This window comes from Strix uralensis, chromosome 1 (assembly GCF_047716275.1).
Source record: "Strix uralensis isolate ZFMK-TIS-50842 chromosome 1, bStrUra1, whole genome shotgun sequence".
Lineage (NCBI taxonomy): Eukaryota > Metazoa > Chordata > Aves > Strigiformes > Strigidae > Strix > Strix uralensis.
This window is the reverse complement of record NC_133972.1, coordinates 54,485,004-54,510,451: the sequence shown is the minus strand read 5'-3', so window position 1 is coordinate 54,510,451 and position 25,448 is coordinate 54,485,004. Positions and strand designations below refer to the sequence as shown.

Here is a 25,448-nt window from a genome sequence, read left to right as displayed (position 1 = left end):
GCCGTTCGTCGCCTTCGACGGCGGCCGGCGAGGCTCAGTATTCCTCCATCCGGCGCGGAGCCGCTCCCGACGTACTGGTCCGCCCCTGGGTTTATCGGCACGACCTTGCCCAGGACGGGACGGGCTGTTGCTGTCGCCGGGGCGTGTGAGAGCAGGTAGCTGCCTGCTCTGGCACGAGGGAGCAAACTTAACCGGCTAGGCCAGGCCAGGCCTAAGGCACGTGGGTGCAGGCAGCTGCCTGCTGGTGTGAGGGGGCACACAGCGGCCTAGTCCTCCTGCGTGCCCAGGTGCTAGGGCCTGCGGTCACCCCTCGCGTGAGCCCCACCAGCCACGGGCAGGAGGGTGAGGGTGGGTGTGGAGGTGAACCCGAATGGGCCGATGGCCAAGGTGATGGGGGACAAATGTAGATTTTGGCAGACTGACTGTTTAAGAAGGGGAAATAAAACATTTGTCTGTCCCATGCCAGGGATGCGACAGTGGAGTTACTGTCGAGAAGGCAGTACACACGTTCTGCGGGATCAGAAATGCAGTGGTTGGGGCACAGAGCTGCAGGATGCCCGGGAAGTAGTCACTGGCCTACAGCACGCTTCACCAGGTATGGGCTGGAGAAGATGTCATTTTCTTTACTATTTAAAAGCATTCATTTATGTAAAACTTGTGGGTGCATCTGTAGTGTATGTTAGGGGCAATGTGGCTACTCCTGTGTGAGCGGGTGTTCAGAGCTATGCTCATGGTAGCTTCCTAGTAAGTCAGGGTCTGTAAGTAATTGCTGTGACCTAATTATCTTAGTTTTGTGTCCCAGGATGATCCTGAAGAGAGAGAGAAGATTGCTTTTAAAATACTGCATTTCAATTTATATCCTACGTACGCATGCCACAGAGCAGAAACTTGTGTTTCCTCCATGTCTCCATGGTGAGTTTCCTCTGGAATCCTATGACTTACCCTTCCTAAATTCATTGATGTGGAGAGAGAGAAACTCCTCCTCTTTTCCCCTTTGAAGCTGGTCTAAAAAAGGAAAATGGTTTCATTAAAATTAATTGCGGGTTTGGGAAAACTAATAACCCAAGCAAGTTCCTGAAAGAGGATACCTAAGGTATCCTAGCGTGAGAGCTGCTACAGGTTAAGGATGTGTTACTCAGCTGTAACCTCACACTTTCAAGGTGCTGCCAATTCCACCCTCTCCTAGACCTGGCCTCTCCCCTTTCTACCTCTCCTGTAGCCTACCTTCTTCCTCAATCCCCTTCATTTCCTTCCTCTGTTTTTTCTTCCTTTAATCATCTTCAACTTTCTTGCATTTTTTTGCAGATGTTTCTTAGCAAATGCACAGAGTAGTGCAGTTGAACAAGGTCAAACTCAACAAAAAAAGATGTTTGCTGATGTATTTATCATCTGTATATTTTGGAGAAACTGCCATGTGTGAACAGAGGTTAAACCTGCTAGCAGTGTTCCACATACTCAGTTATGATGCTAAAGAAAACAAAATCAGGTAGCAAGTCTGTCTGAATCCCTGCATATTTCAGAATGTCATTTGTGCCATACTTTGGAAGATTTTGAACAATGTAAGAGAGGTGGCAAACATATAACCTTTAAACACGGGAGTCAGTGTGTCTGGATAATATAAACAGAAAAGGAGTTGTATGTACTAATAATAAACACTGGAGCCTAAGGTGAGTGTTTGTCCTGAGACTGTAATGAAAGTTTTGCCATTGACTTCAGTAAGCAAATAGTCATTATAGTGCAGATAATTGACAGAAAATACAGCTTTTGTCTCATGAGACCTTGAGACAGGTTCAACTCATCAGCTCCTAGTGCTGTGGCAAGTGGTTTTGGCGATCAAGAGGTGCCACTTCTCTCCTTAAAAACTAATTCTCTGAAGAGGAGCTGCTGAGCAGCGCAGTCCTGTGAGAGTGACTGCCTTTGATGAGAAACAAAACGCAGGTCCTGCCCAATTTTAGCAATTACCAAACTGACGCTACTGCCTCCTGAAGTATTTTAATTCCACAGCCACTAACAAATCCTTCACATCGTTGGCCTAAATTCCACCAGAGCTTCCGCTGAAGTTTTACTCGGGTAATGCTTAAACTGAGCGTGTGCGGGAGGCTGTTGGGAAGGGGCTCGCCGACGCCCCCCGCCAGCGGCAGGCCAAGGCCGCCGCCAGCGACGTGCTGGGGCGGGGCGGGAGCGCCGGAGCCGCGCTTGGCCCCGGCCGCCCCCCGCTCCGCGCCCGCGGCAGGGCGGCGCTGGCTCCCGCCTTCCAGGAAACCGAAATAGAAACCGCGGCCGGACCGCCCCGGGCCCGGGCCCGGGCCCCCGCCCTCGGCCCGGGGCGGGCGGCGCTACCTGCGCCCTTCCCCGCCCCCCGGGAGTCTCCCGCGGGACCCGGCCGAGCTGCCCCGGTGCTGGCTGAGGGCGGGCAGGCGGCGCGGCCTCTCCCGGCGCCCCGCGGGTAAGCGGCGGGGGGAGCGGGGCTGGGGACGGGACGGGAGGGGGGACGCGCTGGGCAGAGGCGCCCGGAGAGCCCCGACGGGACGGGACGGGGCTGCGCAGCCGCCCCGCTCGCCCCCCGCGCAGCCGGGGATGGGGGTCCGGGGGGGGGGGGAGCGTCGAGCTGGGCTGGTTCCCGCCTGCCCTCGGCCTCCGGGTCAGCATCGCCTCTGCCCCCGGAGTCGTTTGATCTGCAGCACCTGTGCTGAGCCCCGGGGGGCTGCGGGGCGGGAAGGGGGCACCCAAACGCCTCCCTACTGCACATGAACTCTTTGTCAGCGCTAGATGTTTCTTCTTGTTTCTTTTTCCCCAAGTGAAAATCTAAAATGACGTGGGAATTGAGATTGTTGGTATTTCTCGTGCCTTAACAGAAGAACTTTTTTTTTTTCAAAGGGATTGTGTTTTTTAAGGTCTGTCGACAACTTTTCTTAAAAGGACTTTTTTTCATCACTGGTGGACAATTACTTGCCACTTAGCCCTGAAAAATTATTCCCTAAAAGCAGTACAACAAATCTTTATTATGGGTTTATGATTGTGTTGAGTCAGTCTGTGCAGGTTTTGGTTAGGTATGGGGGGTTTTGTTGTTATTGGTTGGGTTTTTTTTAAACTTTTATTGTAGGTTTTGGGGGTTTTTTGTTTTGTTGATCCTTGACACAAAAAAATCCCACAGGAGCTCAGAAGTTTTGTATCCAGTTACTCTTATTTTAGTGTAGTAGATATAACGATGCTCTCAAGCAGCACACTTCTGAGAAGAAGGAGTTTAAGGAAAAGCTACTCGTGATAAATAGCGAAATAGACTCTTGGCTTGCAAGTTACTCATGTGATGATGTTGAAATAATAGCAGAACTGGAGAAAAGAGTTTTGTGCTTTAGCAACTGACTTAAGTGCTTACACTTAGTTTTATTTTTCCACTGTAAGTAAAACCAGTTTTTTTTAACTGAGAACCTAAGCACAGCATACTTAGTGATGTAATTTCTTTTGGTACCTGGATTGTATAGAATGATTTAGAACATTACTTGAGTGCCCACCACAGATATGAATACAGGATTTTTGGGATAAAAAGCAAGAATGAATTCCCTATTGGCAAATGCGCACCTTTTTTGTCAGTGATGGAAATATAACACTTTGGGAATACTTTTTGGAAATTGAAGCATAATTTAAAAATCAGCTTTAAATAGTATAGATGCTGCTGTCATGTAAACATTTAGTGTTTAGAGTTTGCTAGATATAGGGAAAAATGAAGGGTCTGCAGCCTTTCTCAAGCACTAAAAGCACTGAGACTATGCAGGTTATACTCCCTTTTTGTTGTTCAGAGCTTTTTGGGTAGTAGCAAAACTGTTGAAGATATTAGTATTGTGCTGTAGTTTGGGAATATTTTGAAGAACAGATCAGGGCTGGCACTTATGGAAAGCTGCATTTGGTCTAAACTGTACAGATGCCTTATGCATGAAAACCTTATCAGAGAGTGAATTACTTTAATCATGGTACATATTTGTCTTTATCCACAAAAGGCTAGAGCATCTAGGGGCTCATGTTTTTCTTCAGAAAGTCCCTCAGGACTCGTTTCTAACTTTACCTGACTACACATGCAGTCTCTCAGTTCCTTTTATGACTGGACTGTTTCTTTTCTCTCCACCCCCACTAATTCAGCACTAAAAAAAGCAATCAATAGAAGTCCTGCTGTGGGAAAAATAGAAATCTCATTTATAATAAAGAGTAAACATTTTCAGGCTTTGTTAACAGCCTTTAGCTTCAGCACAGAGCAGGAAGGTGGGATGCTAGGGGTTAGAAAGCACCGCTAGCATCTTTTATTTCTTGCGTAGGTTGGAAAAACCTGACCTCTCTCAGCACCGTGGTTACAAAGCCTGGGTGCTCCCCGATTGAGTGGTGCTTGTGACTGCAAGGTTTCCTACCCCGCTGCCCTAACGTTAGGGGTGCCATCAGGCTGACTTGTGGCTGGGTAAGCTGGTGTAGAGTGCTGCTGAAAGTTGCTATGTCCATCTTGGGGAGGTAGGGGGGCAGGGTGCTGCTCTGCCACCGTCACCCCAGGGGTTTGCAAAGGAGTGCGTTGCATCGCAGACGCTCCCCTTGCCTTTTCCTATGCTGCATCTGCTGAGCTGTCATGTCCTGCCTTTCGAACTCGCAACACGTGGTCTGAGTTTCTTTGCCAAGTCAGCCGCGTCATTTTACTCGGTTTTCTTCAATGTAAGAGCTGACGTAAATATTCTAACCCATGAGAAATATGTGCCACAAAGCTTCCATGTCCTTGCAGGGAGGGTAAGAAAGATAACGATCATAACCAGAAACTGTACCTGGGTAAATGGCATTGCTTCAGGGCCTCAGGGGACTGAATCTGCTGCTTGTCTGTGAGATAAATAGGTTGTGCTTGCTGCTTTTTGCTGCTTTTTTTTTTTTTTAAAGTATGTTTTTGTCTGGTTGTTATCTTTTGCCCAAAATAGTTGGTTGCAGTGGATTATGAAAAAGGGAAATGAGAACTCTCTAAATAGGGCATGCTCTACTCAGTTCTGCTAGAGGAAAAGATCTTTCTCTTCTTTGCTATTAGCAATCCCATGAGGCAGGGAGAATAAAACTCAGGACCTAACCATGGAAAAACTATTTTGCACTACTACTTGGAAATCTGGATGATCATACAGTAGCTTGATTCCTTTTTGAGCTGTCATCTTTTTCTGCAGAAAAATCCCCTGTTATCTCAGCCTTGTGATTACTAATTTTTCTTTCCATGAAGCCTGTGAAGCAAATGATCATATGAGTGTAAACCAGTCCTTCTGCTTGAGCTGGTATGCCATGCCTTTATTTGTTTTGCTTTTTTTAATAGACTGCTACCGAACGCTGTGAAATTATCATTGGTGGTAAATACGGGTTCAAGAAACATGACGACTTTAGGGATTATATTGAGACGTTTTTGATGGTTTTGTGTGATGTAACCAGGATAAATATAAGGTAAGTGCTCTAGACATTTACATGTTGAAAACTATTTGTGTAAGTATTTTAATGACTGACCACGCATATGTGTTAACTTAAATATTCAAGTTAAATTCTCTGGCTTAAAGTAGGAACTGGGATGGGAAGGGACTTTTTGGAATGTTAAACCCAGTCTTGTAGTGAAAGTCCACTTCAACAAAATGGTCAAAATTTATCTTAAAAAGTTATTGTTAGGACTAGTGAGGTCAGAACAAACTGCTGGAAACTGCTTCAAAAACTCATTGTTTTATGATAACTCAATTTCTGACTTTCTTCTGAAACTGGTGAAGATTTCAGTTCATCTAGTTCTGATCAGTTATTTGCAAAAAAGATCAGTTGTTGTATCTCAGGTGGTGACTGACTTGTGCTTTGTACGGTGATACTAACAGATGCTTATTACTAGTGGAACGATCTTATTCCATGACCACCTTCTCTTTCTGGGCACATCACATAAATTGCTTATAAAAACTTGGGGATAAACTAATTGAGTACGTTTATATCTCTTTGTCATTCATTTCCAAATAATGAATTCCTTCATTTGTATTGAGGGTGCTCCTTCATTTTTTGCATACCTAGAAACTTGTTCATGCTTCCTTACTGTGCCAGTTCCTCTAACGAAAAGCTTTATCAAAGTAAATTATCAAAGTAAATTCCTTCTTGATAGGGGAGGTTCACTAATAACTTCTAAATAAAATTTCACTCGTAAAGACTTTTTCTACATTTCTTCTCCATTCAGTCTACTAATTATGATTTTCTTCATAATACAAATCCATAATTTTAAATCTAACTGTATAACGATGAGCTCTCTATTACCCTGATCACTTCTTTTCATTCTTACTTTGCTAAAACAAATTTAGGTGAAAAGTGTTTTCAGGTTTGTTTCTTTCTTTTTTTCCAGGAGTGGTTTTGCAAAGTGGACAGTAATGGAGTATATGAGCACGGGTAGTGATAGCAAAGAGGAGATTGACTTGTTGCTAACTAATTTAAATATGTCTGAGGTGATAGACATCATGGAAAACCTTTATCCAGGTGGAGACCTTGCAGTCTATGAAGACAGCTTAATTACAATGTGTGAAGAGGCAAATCAAAATGAAGAACGTGCAGAATCCTTATTATTTTGTGAAAGGGAGGTTTCTTTGATGTCCTCCGTCAAATACGGGACTGTGGAAGACCTGCTTGCTTTTGCAAATCAGGTGTCTAACACTGCCAAACAATTTAAAGGATGCAGACAGCAAGAATCTGGAATCCTCTTGAATATGGTATGTCTCTTTTCTTTTTACTTGAAAATTAGTAGGCCTTAGGAGTTAGAAACTTTTAATGAATCTAAATAAAGATCACCCTCAGTTCTGGGAGTAACAGTCATGCTGTTGTTCCGTGTGCAAACCTGGGACTGGAGGGCATCTCTGAGGTCATTAAGTCTAGCCCCTGCGGTCTCAGGCAGCTGTGGAGAAGCGTTTGTTGTTCAGAAAGATCCACTCTATGTTGCCTCTCAGAATTCCTGGAGATTAGAAAACATTTGCCCCCATTGAATACAAACTTGAGACACGCAGTAAAAAATCAAAAGCTAGAACTATGATATGGCTTACAGGTTACCCTTGCAGGTAAGGGTTTTCCACTGCCTTGTGTTCATGCAGTAAAAAGTTCATTATGCAAAACTCCCAAATAAAGGTCTAGGATCTATTTTGGTTTAGTTACTGAATTCACTCTATCTGCACAAAACGTAAGAATTAGTAATGAAAGGAGAAAAAGCGTATAGTATCAACTGTGACTTTCAGAATTACAGTATTATGTAATATCAGACACTGCTAAATTCAGATATAGATGCGTTATTTTGAGATATGTTCATTTTTTTTCTTAAAATGATTTGTGTTCTATACAAATTAGTGACACTGGACTTCTATTTAAAATGAGTTGCTCTGGAAACAATCAATTATGAAATGGAAGTTTATTCATACATGTGTGTGCTCTACATCTGTCTTAAATATCTTGCATGTAATGTGTTTAGATGTGAACATTGGCTTGAGGCTTACTGGTTACTCAGGTGTGAAAGAGCACAGGGTATTGCTTTATTCTGATTTGGAGGGAGCATTGCACTATTGCAAAACAGTCACTTTTAAACTCTGTAACACTGAAATTACACTAATATTAAATGTTTCTTAGGATAGACACTGTTCTACATACTCGTGGTTGTTTTGCTTGCATATTGTTTCTACAGATGCATGCAATTGGTATGAACCAAGTACTATTAGGTGCACGTGATCCCATTAAGCAACTGAGGATTGGAGGCAGGGCATTACCTGTACATGCATTTCAACAGGTGCATCTACATTGTAAATATTTACAGCATTTTAGTTAGGATCAGGAGTGTCTGTGATTGCCTGATGACCCTCACTGACTGCACTGTGGCTTGCGTCACAAAGGGTCTTGGAGCACACAAACTGGATTTCTTTCAGTTGAAACTAAACTGGAGCCTGTGTTACAGCCACAAACGAGCATTCACTCCACAGGACCAGACTACGAACTAGTCCTGAAAGCCTCCTGAAAGTGTGAATAGTGTGGTGGTTGTTGCTCTCTTGCTCTGCAAATCCACTCCACCCAGTCTGTGTTACTTTCCAGGATAGGTGTAACCCGTGTGGGATATCTAGTCTCAGCCTCTTGGAAGTGAGCAGGCAGGATGAACGGATTGCTAGTCTTTACCTTGGTTCTGATAAGTAGAGGAGAGGCTCATCCTGCATATCAAGCAAGATACTTTTAATAAAAAGACACACACCCCTCAACAGCTACGAATTTACAATCCCCAAAATTAAGAACTTTGAAGAATTAACTTATTTCGCATAGATACGAGTCACAAATGACAGTTTGAGCAGTCAAGAAGTTACTTCCCTAATTGAAAAACATGAAGATGGTTAAAGCACAGAAAGATCATGTGCATAACATCTTAAAAAGAAATCTACACCCAATAATCTTCCTAATATGCTGTTATTTTAAAAAGGGTAGCTGAAGAGCTCAGTGCGTGAGGCCATGTGACATACATAAAGTGATAGATATCCTCGATCTGCTCTTACATATCTTCAAGAATCTTGATAAAGTAGCAGTAAACAGGTTAATGATATTCCAGATGCTGACAATGCTATGTATCCCTGAATGAATTAGAAGCATATTCACAGGAAACATTATTAATTCTTTAGCTGAGAGATTATTAAGAGACTGAAAAAATATCATCAAACCTCAAGCACTACTCACATGGCTGTAGTTATGATTTTGGTCTCTCTCTGTCATGTGCAGAGGGAGGGACCTGTTTCGGCAGAAGATTTAGAGCAAGATACTGACTTAGGCACTGAAGGGCTTCCTGGAGGAGCCCTCCTCAACTTGTTGATGGTATAGAGAAACAAAGCTCCCAGAATTACCCACCTAAAGCAGAAGTGTGAATCCTGCTCTTTTTTTTTTGAACTACAGTATAAAACTAGAAGGTGTCTGCTAAAATCACAGCAGACTTCTTTGACCTTTTACTAAGCAACAGAAACTCTGATACAAGACGGAAAATTAAAATGTGTTCCCCTAGCAGTACATGTGATATTAGGAAATGCTGAAACTCTTGCTCACATCATATAAGATAGCCTGTGAGTAACAGGTATGTGGCATAACAAGTTAGCAGATTACAGGAAGGCCAAACATGTGCAGGTAAACCTAATAACAAGAGGTGGATAATTTCATTAACCCAGCTGCTGTTGTTGTTGTTTCAAGACAATTAATTGCAACTTACACTTTGTAAGTTAGTCACTGGAGAGAAACGTGGATGCCTGGGCTGTGAATGAATGCCACACCTCACATGCTGTTCCCATTTGGTGTTTCTAAATAAAGACTGCTGAACAGATCGCATGTATCATGCACATATATAAGTGATATATTTTTTTTTTCCACTACATGTGTAAAATTAATTAGGCTTGAAGTAGTTTTAACTTCATTGTGATTTTTTTGTTTGTTTGTTTTTTCAATTTAACTCCACAGATCACACCCAAGAATGGGCGCTATCAAATCGACTCGGATGTGCTCCTGTTTCCATGGAAGCTGACTTACAGGAACATTGGCTCTGATTTTATTCCTCGGGGAGCTTTTGGGAAGGTGTACTTAGCCCAAGATAGGGAAACCAAGAAACGAATGGCATGCAAACTGGTATGTTTGTTCAGTAGTTTTATTTCTGAGCAAATACTGTATGACATAGTACACACAATATATTTTCAAATATGTCTGCATCAAATTCCACTGTTAGGCTGATGATCATCTTGGTTTTGTTGTCCTACACAAGGTAGGAAAAATGCATGTTTTTAACTGTTAAATTATTGTAATTTTTTGGCTCTGAGACTGCAAAAGTTTCAGCATTTTGAAAGTAGCTGGAAGTGTGTGTAACTGCCATGGGCAGGCATGCTGTGGTGCAGGGGTAGAAGAATTTCTACTTGTCCCTCACAATGGTAAAATATCAGCATGAGATCATGTCCCTGCTGAAGGTGATAGCAAAACCCTGTTGCTGCCAATGGTTTTAGGAGCTTGTCCGTTAACTGTGGTCTTCAGACATAAGTTTTCTTTAATCCAGTGCCATTAATGACACTGAGAGCTCAGCTTACATGCAACTCTCATTATGTTTTGGGCACTGGCTGAGTATAAGGTTGTGAGATGTCTCAAGAAAACTGCTGAGCACCCCCTGTTTTTATACAAGCCAATGTTTTCTCTCAACTTTACCTTTCAACATACTGTTCTGAATTGAGTAGTAAATATTTAGGGCCAGTAAAAGCTCAGCTGGGACACTGCTTTATATCCCCCTACTCATGAATAAGCACCTGCATTACTTGTGTGTGAAAGAGTTTGGAAGGCTGTTGTATATCTTTCCCTTGCAGGCAGTGTACCACATGAGGACAGATTTAGTTTGCCACTCCTGCATAACCCACTGCAGAATTAAAGCTTCCTAATGTTTCTGAAAATACAAACAGTATTTCTCATTGCAATAAAAATATTGGCCTCTTATTTGGTTCACTGCCACAAGTCTCAGGGAAGAAGAATATAAAGAGCGGTAGTAGCCTTTCCGTGCGTAAGCAAACACTGCTTTTTATTGTCTTGGCAATCTGCCGCCAGTACTTTTTAAAGAAATATAGTGCTGCTGGGTGCTCACTTTAAAGCAGGTTTCATTTCTTGTAAGTCATAAAGCAGTGCTGGTAAGGATTGAATTGAGGTCAGTAATGGTCCTGAGCATGGTTAGTCAGTAGACTGCTGAGCACTACAAGTGCTGATCCACACGTTGGACAGGTGTATAGTTCTGGTAGAGCAGATGAGACTGCACAAAGCTAATGGAAAAAGCAGTGGGGTTTAATCTCCTTCACCAGGAAGTTTGCACAGCGCTTTTGCGTAACCACCGGATTTTGACGGGAATAACTCTTGCTACATTGCTTTTTCTGGAAGATTGCACTTTTTGTTTGGGCATGATTCCAAAAGCTCTCTCATCTTTAAACAGGATGTATCTCAACTGGAAAGGAAGAACAAGTCACAGGATCAAACTAAAACTCTGTATTTTAACAAGTGGATAGGAGTGCTTTGCTTCCTTCTTCCATTTTAATCTATAGGATAACTAGTGTTAGTATGGATAACTTGTTTCTTGAGCTGCTTTTCTGTGGTTTTGTTTCAATGTCCTAGGTCCCAGTGGAACAGTTCAAACCATCGGATGTTGAAATACAGGCATGTTTCCGTCATGAAAACATCGCTGAATTATACGGTGCTATTTTGTGGGATGAGACGATCCATCTTTTTATGGAAGCCGGAGAGGGAGGATCTGTCATGGAAAAGCTGGAGAGTTGTGGTCCTATGAGAGAATTTGAAATCATTTGGGTGACAAAGCATATTTTGAAAGGACTTGACTTTCTCCACTCCAAGAGGATTATCCACCATGATATCAAACGTATGTGTGTGTAATTCTTGGGGTGCTTTCTGGTCCAGGCTGGGCTGGGGCTCTGGTGGAGAGCCTGGGATTGAGCCAGGGCGCGTAGCCTCGCATCTCTGGGAAGGAGGGTCGGGTAATGCTCAAAAAATGACAAGGTCAGGTTCTGGAGATAATAATTATTTACACTATTAATTCACTTCAGCGGAGAGGATGATTCAGAAGTCATAGTTCCTTTTCCTTTCTTCAGCAACTCAATTTGAAATAAAACCCTAAAGAAAATGAGCAAAATTATCGGTCTGTGTTGAGCCAGAAGTTTCCCTCTCTCATGCAAATTCATCCTGAGTGCTTCCATGCCCACATTCCTCTTGCACCTTCTTTTGGGTTTTGTTTCTGCATGGCTGTTCCTCAGTTTGAGACACTTTGGAACTAACTATGTAATTTGTACTGTGTTTTTCTTTCAACAATTACTGCAAATTTTAGTATAGATTTGCTTTTCAAAAGCTCTGGGTATTAACACGTATAAATAACCAAAACGTATTGCTATTAAACCTAAATTAAATATATTAATATTAAATTGCTTTAAAATTTAATTTTAATGCATTACATTTAATTCAATATTAAATACTGTTTCTCTCAGCACCACCTTCCCCCGCAGACAGATAAATTCTGCCTTTCTAGTTATAGTGTTTCTAATGAAGATGTATCTCTTCTGCAAGTTAATTTTTGCTAAACCTGAAGGTTTAAAATAGAAATATTCAAACTGAAGTGAAGCTGGGGCTGGGTACAGTCACAAACGGTTAGCAGAGCCTGTTGCGCTGTGGCAGCGTGACCCTCTGCACTGCTTTCATTTGGTGTTTAAAATCCGTATCTTCAAAGGTATCCCTAAAATTATAAATTTATTTATATAGTTTTGTAGCACTGGTAAGGAGGCAGGTATGCGAAGGATTGCTCCAGGAACCAGTACCACTGAAATCAAGCCTGTGTCTTCTCACTGGATGGTCATGGTGGGCACTGTTGAGATAGAAAATGACCCAGTTTCCTCTGGGAGAAAATGTGTTTCTGTTGTGTAACTTGGAGACTTCATTTGTCCACATCTTCTAAAACAGAAAACAAGAATTTCTCAAGGCTTACACAGAGCACTGCCTTCATAAATTTTTGATCAGAAATACAACTGCAATGAAAGCCTCTGAGTACAAAGTCGTGCCTTAGGCAGAGTTTTATGAAGGAAAGTGAATTAAGCTCCTAGATATTGCTGCAATTCAGTGGAAGTTTGGAACTTGCTGTCTTTTATTACTTTTGCAGCCATACTCTGTCCTCTGTTGTCACGCTGAGCTTCTTTCACTGACCGGTGCATGAGACTGGTGTGACTGCTGTAGAGGGGCCTCATTTCCCCTCTACTTCTGTCTTCATTTAAATCATTAGTGTAGAGAAGCCTCTTGGTAACCAACAGTTATGTTGTTCATAGCCAGACCTGCGCAGCATGCTGTCTACCTTGGAGGCCGTTAAACATCTTCAGAGCAAGCCTTGCTGTGCTGAGGTGTCTACCAGTCTTCCACCTTCCTTTCTTACTCTCAGTCATTTTCTCTCTATCTCTCTTTTTTTTTTTTTTTTAAAGCTAGGAAAATGACCAAACAGTGATTTTTCTTTTACATAAACCAGTCCAATTTGATTTTTGATACATGATTTAAAATTGGAATCACTAACAGACCTGTTTTGGCTAGGAGAAGGTTTGTGTTGGCTAGAGAGACTGGTTGTGCTCATCTCCCTTTTCAAGCTAACATCCGAATGAAACAGGCATGTTGTAAAATAAATGCCCAATGTGCTAGAAACTTAAATGTTGTCATTTTTGTTTTTTCTTTTAGCAAGCAACATTGTCTTTATGTCAACTAAGGCTGTTTTGGTGGACTTTGGCCTAAGTGTTCAAATGACTGAAGACATTTACTATCCCAAAGACCTTAGAGGAACAGAGGTAAGAAGCTAGAGGATCGAAAGCCCTTATGTTGTATTACTCCCCTGGTTATGATCCTTAGGCTCAGATTTGGAGCTTGAGGGTAGAAGCTTGGGCAAAAGAGTTTTATAATACAAATATGCATTAATATAATCTCAATTATTTTTATTTTCAACTTGCTGAATGGAGAATCAGGTGTTACACTTTGAAAGCCATGTCACCTTCTCTGCAGTCGCATTTGTTAGCGATTATTAAATCTGAAGTCAAAGAGAAATTGGGGTTCACTGAAGTCAAGCAAAGGAACAGTACTCTGAGGAGGGTTATTTGCAGTGGATCAGCTGCTGGTCAGAGACACTTCAGACAGGAATTTATTCTTTGCTCTAGCAAAGATTTCTTCTGAGATACCAGCTGTGGACTGGGGTGACCTGCTCATCGCAGTAGTTTGACTCCTCCTTTGAAACCACAGAAATTACAGACCTCCGGGTTTCATCCCTTAGTATTTCTAAGCTCTGTTCCCCATCTACATGTAACCCTCTTGTCCTTTGGGGGTTGTGTATAGCATGGTTGATGATTATCTGGTAAACTTGCTTAGACATTACAGTGATGAAGGTGGGGGCCTTTTAAATGGTCTCAGTGCCTTTGACTCTGAACTGCATGCCACTTGGGCTACACCGATACCAAGGTGTTTCCAGGGCTGGAGCTTTAGCAAACAACCAAGCAGCAACAGTTAGCTTGGATAGCTGCTGCAAATGTGGCTTTGCATGCTCTCTGTTGCCGGAGGAGGTTGTTTACAGGAAACGCTTCAGCTGAAATGTTGGCACTTACCATTTTGATAGTCTTCCACAGCATAGGCGTGTGTTTAGCGGAGATACGTGTATAACTGACAAAGAGCATTTCACTCCTTGAAAGGGTAGGATAAAACAAGATTTCAGAGAATGTCAGGCTTGTTTGTTTATTTTTTCAAGATATTTAGGAAAATACTTGAACATTTATTTTCACATCTTTCTAGTCAGGGGAGTTAAGAGCTTAAAATGCTTACTGTACTGGAAGCAACATGCTTTCTGGCATTTAATGTATGTGCTTTGTGGGTTTTTTATTTTGGTTTGGTTGGGTTTTTTTGTTTGTTTAAGGGGGTTTTGTGTGCTCTTAATGAGAATAAGAAAAATGGTGGAAATGAGTTGGAAGCCCTGGTAAGGTATTTCCCAAGGATGGACATGTGTGTAAACAGGAAATTTCCAGGTTTGTGGAGTGGACTGGTTATGATCCATTCCTGGTTGTTGGAGGACAGGCCAAGTTCATGTGGGTGAGAACTGTGAAAAACAGTTCTTCATTTAGTAGGAAGGAAATTATTCCGCACTGTTGAGCACCTGTAGTCATGTCCTGAGAAAGCAGATAATCCTTGCAACCCTGAAACATGGCGGTGCTTGGTGTTTGCTGTCTCAGGGGAGAGGTAGCCAGTCCTCGGGACTAGCAATCCTGCTGTTCTGCTGCAGCATCGCAGGCCAGAAGTAAGGTAGCAGAGAGAGTGCTGTGAAAGGAGATTTTTCAAATACCAGTCAAAGACTCCTAGAGACATCATGAGTGCTAGTCTGTAGGTTTTTCTGCTCAGTCTTTCTCCTAGGCATCTTCTTCTCCACAGTGCCAGTGTTCAGCCTTGTGAACACTTGTACCTAATCCAGTCACCCACAGATGCCCCCTGTAGTCTTTGATAGCACTGGCTTTCTTGATTTTTTCAAAGTAAGATCTTGACCCTCCAAAGTCCTCCCGAGTTTTGCACCCCTTATTATGCAGCCTTAAGAAGTGGGGCAGTTGTCCAGGAATGCTGTTCCTGCATGTAGTTGTGCAGCCCCTTGTTTAGGGCTCTATCACTGCCATGCAGCATCGTGCCTGTGAACTGGCTGGTTTCTCTTACATCTGGTATTGGCAGGGACTCATATCCATGAAGGAAGGAGCAGTTGGAGTTTTCTTTCTCTTGTGCATGTTCTCCTCTGGGAGTTTAGGATTTTTATTTGCTTCTGTAGCACAGAAAGTGTGAATGTAGTGAATCTTCTTTGAGTTCATGAAAATGAATAGTTGCAATTCTGGGCAGAATGACTGAAAGATGGTTAGATTTTGTTTTAGTTGGTGTAGCATGAAAACCTGGGTTTTCTGAACAGTATGTGCGCAGGGCACGCAGCGCCAATATACCATGATTGTGATGAAACTTCTCTGCAGGAAATACTTTTTCTAGGCATTTGCTACACTTTGTTATGCTTCTGTCACTTTGTTAAAATATGTAATCTTCAGTTACAACCATTTGAGGGGAGGAAAAAGTTGTCTGTTAAGGTTTATTGAATGTGAAAGGTGTGATTCATTTTCAGGAATGCTAAACTAAAACTAGCACAGCATGAAGAAAAGGACTGCTTTTTAGCTGGGTTTTGTCTGTGGTCTGGCTGGCAGACAAGTGCCAGCCCAGCAGTAGGAAGGAGTGAGAATGGGAAGGTATCCAGGGCTTGGACTGCCTCCTTTGGTGACAACAGAGTCTTAGGCCAGTCTAAATCAGTCTGAAATTGCAGCTTTGGTGGACATCTCATTTTTTCTTTTCATACCTGTGCAATCAAGGTGCACCTTGACCATTTTCACACTTTGACTGTAACTGCATTCAGGTTCTTGTTCCAGTATCTTTGTTCCCTCAAGAAGGCAGCTGCTTTTTGTTTATATAGATTTCATCAAGTTACAGTGTATTTGCTAATGACTATTTTTTACAAAAGTAGAAATTCTGCTCTTTGCTCCTTATAAGACTTAGAGGTAGTAGATGCAGATGCACTTACACTATCTTAGCCCAGAGGAAAGCAATGGATAGGAGTGAGTAACAGCTGTAGACACCTGCTGAACCTTTGCACACGCTTCCGATCTGAAGCTTTGTTTGCAGATACAGTATGTGATTTACTAGGAAATATTCCTTGGAATTTGCATGAGCCCTACAGCCGCTCTCAGTCTGTGGTAATAAGTAGTCAAACCATGCGGTGATGACTTAACTTCCTGCTCGTATGTCAGTTAATGGCTTTTAATGTGATTCTTTGTGGTAGGATGACTTGAACTAGTTAAAAGTTCTGTTTGGCTCCTTTAGAGGGAAATTGGGTGAGGGAAAAGTAGAAACCAGAAGCAAATAGAGCTGCTTCCTAACCTAGAGTGTTGTGGGCTTTGCCCACATTGTGTTGAAACCTGCTCCCTTGGCCAGTGGTGGTGGCAGAGCTGTGTAGGCAGCTCCTGCCAGCCACGGGGTGTGCCTCCTGCATCCTGCCTGTCTGGTTCTCCTCCAGCTGCACTCCCAGCTGCCTGGAGCTGGCAGGAGCTTCCCACCAGATCCTTCTGTAGAATCTTGGCAAATCCAAGCATTCCAGTGAAATGTTTGGATGGAAACTGTATTGTGGTTTAGATGAGATTAGAATTTTGGGGTTAAAAAAAAGGATGGAAGAGGGATGCTTGCCTTAATAGCTGCTCTAGGGTAACCTGGTGGAAAGGGCACGCAGCAGGATTTAAGAGACCTGGCTTTTAATTTATGCTTGCCTTAGAACTGGCTTCCGTTTCTTAGGATAATGCCCCAACATGCAGGTTGTTGGATAAGGGGGGCAGAGGAGAAGACTAAGGAAGACAGTAAGGTGTCCGTCAGTTCTGTCCAGAAGAGTTGTATAGTATCCAATGAAACAGGGATTTGAGGAGTAGGCTCCTACCCCTAGCTGGGTGGCTAGCAGTGGGGTCACCCTCTCTCTTTAGCCTAGTGCATGCTCATGTTGTTCAAGCAGAATGGAGTAGTCTCAGCGGTGCCCTACAAAACAAACTGGCAATTCAGGCACCTCCTTTTGCTGTGGAGAAATGAGGTTCTTGCTATCCAGCTGAACAAAGCAGAGCCATGGCTTGAACCTCAACCTCTCACAGCTCAGCTAAGACCCGTAGCGACTGAGCTGTGGCCTGTCTAGGGAGGGCAAACCTGGAATGAGTTTGTCCAGGTGCCAGACCAGAAAATCTCTGTGATTGTGGTAATGTGCAGAGCAGAAAAATCTTATTCCTCAGATGGTGCTTGGTCTCTAGGCTGCAGGGACTAGCAGGATGTATCCCTTTAGAGAGGGGTTTCCCAGATGACAAAATGTCACGCTTCATCTTTGCTTGTTGTTTTCCCCTATTGGTTAGTCTTTTTTTGACTGTTCTTCACAGATTTACATGAGCCCTGAAGTTATCCTCTGCAGAGGACACACAACAAAAGCAGACATCTACAGCATGGGAGCTACTATTATTCATATGCAAACTGGCATCCCGCCCTGGGTGAACAGATATCCTCGTTCTGCGTATCCATCCTACCTCTATATTGTAAGTGTCTTTAGCAAAGCTATAGCTCAGTTTCAGTTGAAGAGTTTCCTGTACTCTTGTTGGGAAAGCTCCACTCATATAAAAACTATCATAATATTTGTCAGAGAGATGACATCATCCCTTTTGCTTCAGAGGAGGGAAGGAAGAAGTGGGTTTTGATCACTTAGGGGAAGACAGAGGCTGAGCTGGAGTCATCTCTGTGGTTTGTGTTACAACGTACAGGCCTCGGTTTACTGCACGGACGGGGTTAGAACAGTGTGAAACTTGATTGAATCAAGCCCATCTGTGTTCCACTTGTCTGTTTTGCTTAGAAGTTGCAGATAAAAACTGGAGCCTGGCAAACTTGATTCACTGGTTCTTGCAGTGTGGTACAGAAATCTGGTGAATTTACATTGCACCAGGTTTTAGGCTTGCTTGGAGTTACTTTGAGTTTTTAAATTTATGATAAAATCTGATTTTTAAAAGGTGGATTTTGTGCAGTTGCATGTTCTGTTCTAATTGACCAGCCCAGCTTAGGGAGGTGATGAATTGTAAGTGGGGAATTCCCAGACCACTGGTGGTTATCTGTGACTTCCTTCTCCCATTGATTTTAGAATAACTGTTTCAATGGTCTTTTTTTATTCCAACAGATACACAAGCAAGCTCCCCCCTTAGAGGACATCGCTGAAGACTGCAGCACTTCCATGAGAGAGTTGCTAGAAGCAGCTCTAGAAAGGAATCCTAATCATAGGCTTTCTGCAGCAGACTTACTGAAACACGAAGCCTTACACCCACCCCCAGAAGAGCAGCCGCGGTGCCAGAGTCTGGACTCAGCATTGTTTGAAAGGAAAAGACTACTCGCGAGGAAGGAGCTGCAGTTGCCAGAAAACATTACAGGTAATGATATCAGGCTTACTTATCTTGCAATATGTATATTTTACTTTGTTTCAAAACTTGATTTGAGTGAGTGTTTAGAAACAAATTAAACTCAAAAAGCTTCTGGAAAGAGACCAGTAGAAATCCCAATCAGATGACATCAGACCCAGAGCTCATTAGTGTTATGTAAAACGCCCATTGACTTCAACAGGGGAAGAACTTAGCCTGAATTCTGCATCTCCGGAAGGGCTGGCTCATGAAAAAGCCCTGGCAGTCATTCAGGGCGCTTTGTGAACTATAGGTTGCTGTCCTTAATTGCCTTAATTTGCCACAGTATTAGAGATGTTTTATTGATACTAGTGATTTGTTAACAACAGAAAAAAGTCCAACAGCCACCACCACCAAATTCAACACGTTCTGCCTTCTTAAAGAAAAAGACACGCACAAAACCGTAACTGTAATGTTGCTGAGTGTCAGCAGTACAAGCCCTTTGTTTTAAAACCAAAAATGACTGTAGAATAGAACACTGTTCCCCTTGTGCATTAGTTAATGCTTTATGAAGAATAATACATGAACCAGTTAGGAAGCTCAGTGTGTCCTCAGATAATACCAAGCCTAAAGGAGATTTAGTGCCAGCAACCTGCTAACAGGCTTCAAAATGCTTTTCTTCTGAAATATCTTAGGAGGGTTCTGAAAAAAAGGCATATAAAAGCTGACCCCAGGCAAGTGGTTTATTTGATTGTGATAAGTATTTGAAAAGATACCTATGCAAAGTTTTGGGTGCTGTAATGCATAATTGTTGCAATTAATTCACTTAACATTTAAATCAATCACAGCCTTTGCATCTAGAATGGCATTGCTCCTTCTGGATTTTGTCTTTGACCGGCTCAGGCCATCTGAATCAATTCTTGATGAAAAATATTTGGCCATTAAACTGGAACTTTAGGTGCTTGAGATTCCAGGACACTCATTGTACAAGTATTCAGGGGAGTTCTGCCATTGCAAACCAGGTTTGGTTTCTTTAGACCTGATGTAAAAGAAAAAAAAAAAAATCTGAGTCTGATGGTCCCATATTTGTTTGGTATTGTCACACCCAGCAACACAAAGAGGATGTCATCTGTTTAGATGAAAATTCCCCTGTAATGAAGGGGAATTCTCAGCTGACAGAAAGTTAGTAGGTTTTTTTTTCTTGCACCAAACTGCTTTAGCACTATGGCTCAGAGGATGAGGAAGCTCTGCCTAGCTGTCCCAGCTGATGGAGATTTTTTTTTGAAATAGTTGAACACACTTGCTGTTTTCAGTAGCAAACTGCTTGCCTTTCTTTGCCCTAGAGTTGTGGGTTGATTTGTTGTCTCTTATTATATTTTGAGGTTTATGTTATATTGTCCTTAAAAATGAAGTTTTCTAAACCACAGATAAATAAAAGCAAATATTACACCAATTATTCCAGTAATGTCTACAACCATGAACTGAACTAATGTAGCTATTTATGCAATAATGACATGCTTTGTATCTTTCCTTTTTAGATTCATCTTTGTGTACTGGGAGCATGGAAGAGTCTGACCTGCTAAAGAGGCAAAGATCACTCTACATAGATCTTGGAGCTCTAGCTGGTTACTTCAATATTGTTAGGGGACCACCAGCCTTAGAATATGACTGACTCCGTAATATTTTGTGTCAGGTCAGAAATGGACCTCTACCTCTTAAAACTTGATTTTAAGACTTGATTTTCAAATTTGTACATAAAAATATTGCCACTGTAGGCTGTCAAATGTGAATTGTGTTTAATTGCACAGATGGTTAAGCTAAACCCTTAGGGGCTCTGATAAGCTGATCCCAAGCAACAATATTTGTGTGTCTGCTGGTTGACCAACAAGAAGATGGCAAAAAGAACAATGCTGGGAATGTCTTAATCCAGGATATCTTCCTGTGCTGGGCCTTGCACTTTTATAAAACTTGTAATATATGCTTGCAAATACTGCCATGGGGAAAAAAATAATTGAGCATGTGGGCTGTAAGATTCAGTCTCTCTGAGCTGTCCTTGGAGAAAACCTTCCAAAAAAAAAAAAAAGTCCTTGATTTAACCAGTCAAAGACTGGTTCAGTCTTGTTCTGTCTTTGAGACTTGGCCAGTCTCTGGTCATTCTTAATGAAAATCAGGTCCTCCTTTAAGCTGAGCTAATGTCTGTCAGCTCTTTCTGGGGTCAAAGCATCACTTGGTTACAGATGTGTTTTAACTTTGCATCTTCCCTGTGCTGTCAGAGCTGAGCAGGGCACTGTCCCCGTTTTCTGCAGGTGGAGGGAATCCTTCACTGGCTATATGGGTTAGCTTTGGGAATAGCACAGCAAGCTGGCCCTGACAAAGCACAGTGGTGACCCCACCTGCTTCCTATGTTACGGCTACTGCAAGGATATCTTGGGTAGTACTCAAAGGTAGATCAAATGTTACTTCCTATTGGTAACAGTGGGCAGGCTCCAGACTCTTGCTTTTTAATACGCTAAAACTGTACACGTGTATAATTGCTGTGAGTGCTATGGTTTGGAAAGCGTGTCATTAGTGACAAGCTGTGTTTATGTTCCTATGGAAATGGAATTACCTTGTTCTTGCTGTGTCTCATACATTTGAAACATGATGTTTTGGATGATAGTAAAACTATGTAAACTGCATAGTTCTGTACATCCCATGGGATGAGAACGTAAACTTTTATAAAACCCTCTTTGATGCTTAGGATGACTCTTTATAAGCATTTGTGTTAAAATGGCATACTGTGTATGTTGTACACTGAATCTTTTCTGAAGCACAGTCTCTTTTTCGTATGTCTGTTATTTAATGCTGCTCCTACATAATACACAATCTTAAACAGATGATTTCTAGTTTGATACTGATATGGTCAAATGAATAAATCCAGCTCAGTGCCTTGAGACGTGGTCACTCTGTTCTCTCACCTTTGAAAAGAATGTGGCGCTGTAACTGTATTTGGACCAACCTCCCCTACCATGGCCCAAGGATACTACATGCATCATTCCACAGAATCACAGAATCATCTAGGTTGGAAAAGACCTTGAAGATCATCCAGTCCAACCATCAACCCAACATTAACAGTTCCCAACTACACCATATCCCTCAGCGCTATGTCGACCCTACTCTTAAACACCTCCAGGGATGGGGTCCACCACCTCCCTGGGCAGCCCATTCCAACGCCTAACAACCCGTTCTGTAAAGAAATACTTCCCGACATCTAGTCTAAACCTTCCCTGGCGCAACTTGAGGCCATTACCTCTTGTCCTATCGCTTATTACTTGGTTAAAGAGGCTCATCCCCAGCTCTCTGCAATCTCCTTTAGGTAGTTGTAGAGGGCGATGAGGTCTCCCCTCAGCCTCCTCTTCTCCAGACTGAACACCCCCAGTTCCCTCAGCCGCTCCTCGTACGACATGTGCTCCAGACCCTTCACCAGCTTCGTTGCCCTTCTCTGGACACGCTTGAGTAATTCAACGTCCTTTTTGTAGCGAGGGGCCCAAAACTGAACACAGTAATCGAGGTGCGGCCTCACCAGTGCTGAGTACAGTGTCCCTGCTGGCCACGCTATTTCTGATACAGGCCAGGATGCCATTGGCCTTCTTGGCCACCTGGGCACACTGCTGGCTCATGTTCAGCCGGCTCTCAATCAACACCCCCAGGTCCCTCTCTGACTGGCAGCTCTCCAGCCACTCCTCCCCAAGCCTGTAGCACTGCTGGGGGTTGTTGTGGCCCAAGTGCAGCACCCGGCATTTGGCCTTATTGAAACTCCTACAGTTGGCCTTAGCCCATCGCTCCAGCCTGTCCAGGTCTCTCTGCAGAGCCTCCCTACCCTCGAGCAGATCAACGCTCCCACACAACTTGGTGTCATCTGCAAACTTACTGAGGGTGCACTCGATCCCCTCGTCTAGATCATCAATAAAGATGTAAAACAGGAGTGGCCCCAAAACCGAGCCCTGGGGGACACCACTCGTGACCAGCCACCAACTGGATTTAACTCCGTATATCTTCACACTATGCTTAGTAATAAGTGAGCAGGTTACCCAAAGCAATTACAGTTTATGTAGTGCCAGATACATTGCTCTTTTTAGGCACATCCACAGGTCTAAACAGTATGAGGCTTCATGATAAATATCACTTCAGAAGACTGGTACACAATCAAGAAGTAGCTGTTCGGGTACACTGAACACCAAGCATTGCTACTGGCTCTGTGAGCTTTCTAATAACTGAGGACTATTTTTCAGGTGAGCCTCAGGCTGCAGCTAAGCAGTGATTTCTCTCTGCAGCAATACATCATATCCCAAGCATATCATATCCCTCAAGCATATTCCACAGTGGTTGATCCCTGCATTGTGTAGGTTCACCTGTTTGTGTCACCACCTGGGGAACGAGGCCAGGGAAATGAACTGGGTTAGAAATAACCTGGGAGGAGGAAGATTGTTTTTCTAAACTGGTTGCCTGAGCAGCTGGGTACTTGGAGCAATCAAGGCTGGAGGTGAGGGGGAGGGAAATGAAAAAGCATGGTGGGAAAACCCTGCCAGGACAAGCCCCAGGGGGGATGTCTGGTCTGCACGGAGCTGTGGGATTTTGCAAATTGTTTGCCTCTGTTTGTGTTGATTTCTGGTGTGTAGTTTCATTTTCTCTTGGGGGAATGCTGAGACTTGTGCTAACTGCAAAGGAAAATACAAGTGTGTGGAGAAACCCACTGCTCACAGTTAACTGATTAAATCAGGAAGCCAGAGGTGCCTTTTCTCCTCCTGGGTTTAGCAGGTTTTATGTCCTCAGATCAGCCTGTGACCCTGAGATTGAGTCCACCACCGTGGCCTATAGCAGGTCTGGAGCTTGTTTGAAGATCTGCTGAACTCCCCACTCTGTTTTGAAGGAAGACCCGGTTTAGGTCATTCCTTTGAAAAAACATGGGGGGAGACAGAGAAGTCAAAGTCCCTTTTTCCCATTTTCTTATAGCTGCTGCTTCTTTGCACCCCTCACCCACCCTCCTCTCTCCCATGCCTCCTGCAAGCAAGAGAGTTTTGCTTGCTGCCTGGTTTCTGGAGGTTTCGTAACTCCTAAATTCAGGCCCTTGTTTTTCTAATCCTGCAAAAATGTCAGTGGACAGAAGAGACTGGGAGGAGCAATTGAAAGAAGTAGAAATAGGGGTTTTCTTGCCTGGAGGTTAAATGAGCTTCCCTGTTAGCTCAAATGGAAGTTTGAGAGAAGCTGCAGTAGAAGTACAGAGCAGCTTGCCAGGCCCTCCCCATGTGCAGTGCTGGTGGGGATGGGGAGGGAGGCCCCTGGCCAAGTTAGTCCCTTTGTTGGGATCTTGGGGAAAATGGGGTGTTGCTCTTCTGGCTAAGTGGCAGAAGCAAAGAAGCGGCTGGAAAAGGGACACTGGAGGTGTTACTACTGCAGCAGCTGGGGAGACCAAACAGGACAGTTGGGAAGGGCCGGGGCAAAGGGACCTGCATGGTGCTGTGTGTAGATGGCTGGAAACAGCTTCCCTTGGCACTGTGCAAGCTGCTTCCAAGGCAGGCTCAGACAGCATGGGCAAGGACTTTGCTTCCTATGCTTTGCTTTGCATCCTGTGCCCAGGAAGGAAGGACTTTGCAAATTCCCAGTGAATGAGCACCAAAGCACTAGTTGGAGCCTGAGCATCCTTTCCTTTTTCTTACAGGAAAGGTCCAGCAGGTCCATTTCTAAAACTGTCACCATCCAAAGATAATCATTTGGGCAAAGGGAAAACAGGTCCTTTATAAATGGTGCGTGCTGGCCAAACTCAGCAACGCCCAAAAAAATCCAGCTGGCCCTTGGGAGTGGCTCATAGTCCCATGGGCACACTCGTGCTACTTCAGGCTGGCCACCAGAAATAGCTCTGCCGACTGATACTGGGGCACGGTGACTCACTGGGGAGGAGGTGAGCTGCTGCGACAGCCACGAGCCTTTGCTCACCTGCACCCACGCCTCCCGTGCGAGGCAGCACCACGTGCCACCTGAGCAGCGGGATGAGACAGCCGCAGGGTCAGCCTGAGCATGGCCAGGAGAAGGTGGGTTTGTCCGAGGCTGTCAGAGGGAGGAGAGCCAGGGATGCTCGAGAGTGAGGTGTGCAGGAGAAAATGCTTGTGCATAGCTGATCCTCATCAAAGCTACATGCAATAGTGGCATCATGCTCACCCATAAATCTGGTCTCAAGTGTGAACCTTATTCCAGTAGAAGCCAGTTTCAAAGGAAGGTTGCTACTGTAGTGTCCATACACAGAGGGACAATGCCCCACTTGCAGGCTATGACACTAATTGGTTTTGCCAATATGGAAAAGTCAAATAAATGGTGATGTTTGAAAAGTTGAAAATCTCTCCTGGTGCTGATAACAAGTCACACACTGAAGTGGCACACAGCCAAAGAAGGTTGAGGGATGAAAATAAGAGACAGGCAGGGAGCGACTTGGTGAGGTGTATGCAGAGTCCTAGAGGCGGGGGTGGCAGGAAGGCATCCATCAAACCTCCGGAGTGGAAGTGCTGTCGAGCCAGCTAGCAGCCTGGGGGCTTGTTGAAGCTGCTGGTGGTGAGAAGGGTTGCTTTCTCCTGTAACTCTCACAGTAAGCCAAAGTCAACTTTTCTTCTTTCCCTGCCCCCCCTCCAAAAAGAAAAGAAAAACATGGTTTGCCCAAAGAGGAAGTCTTCAAAACCAGTGTGTGAATTCCCAGTGTAGGTCTTTTCTCTTTGTCAGCTTCTCTCTCTCCTGTTTAAGCTGCAAGTGAGCAGGAGCTGCTGCACATGGTTCTGGTACACATAAGCTCATGGCAGAACCTGTGCCTGTATCACACTGTCACTACAGATGCTGCTTCAGGAGCCTTTATCCAGCTGTAGTATGAAGAACACTTCAAACACTGAGTTGTTG

The 25,448-nt window shown here is 43.6% G+C and overlaps 1 protein-coding gene across 2 annotated transcripts; it reads left to right on the top strand.

Moving 5' to 3' along the window:
• The first annotated feature begins 28 nt into the window (after window positions 1-28).
• On the top strand, window positions 29-21,463 carry MAP3K8 (mitogen-activated protein kinase kinase kinase 8). 2 transcript variants are annotated; one of them, XM_074866874.1, is made up of 11 exons: window positions 29-155; window positions 467-595; window positions 803-912; window positions 5,321-5,445; window positions 6,365-6,725; window positions 9,475-9,639; window positions 11,149-11,410; window positions 13,255-13,361; window positions 17,535-17,687; window positions 18,317-18,563; window positions 20,069-21,463. In XM_074866874.1, exons 3-11 carry the CDS (start codon window positions 871-873, stop codon window positions 20,200-20,202), a joined length of 1,596 nt encoding a protein of 531 aa, XP_074722975.1. In that variant the 5' UTR covers window positions 29-155; window positions 467-595; window positions 803-870; the 3' UTR covers window positions 20,203-21,463. The 2 variants fall into 2 exon arrangements, with proteins under 2 accessions (XP_074722975.1, XP_074722981.1); XM_074866880.1 differs by lacking the exons at window positions 29-155; window positions 467-595; window positions 803-912 and adding an exon at window positions 2,356-2,446.
• Window positions 21,464-25,448: the final 3,985 nt, after the last annotated feature.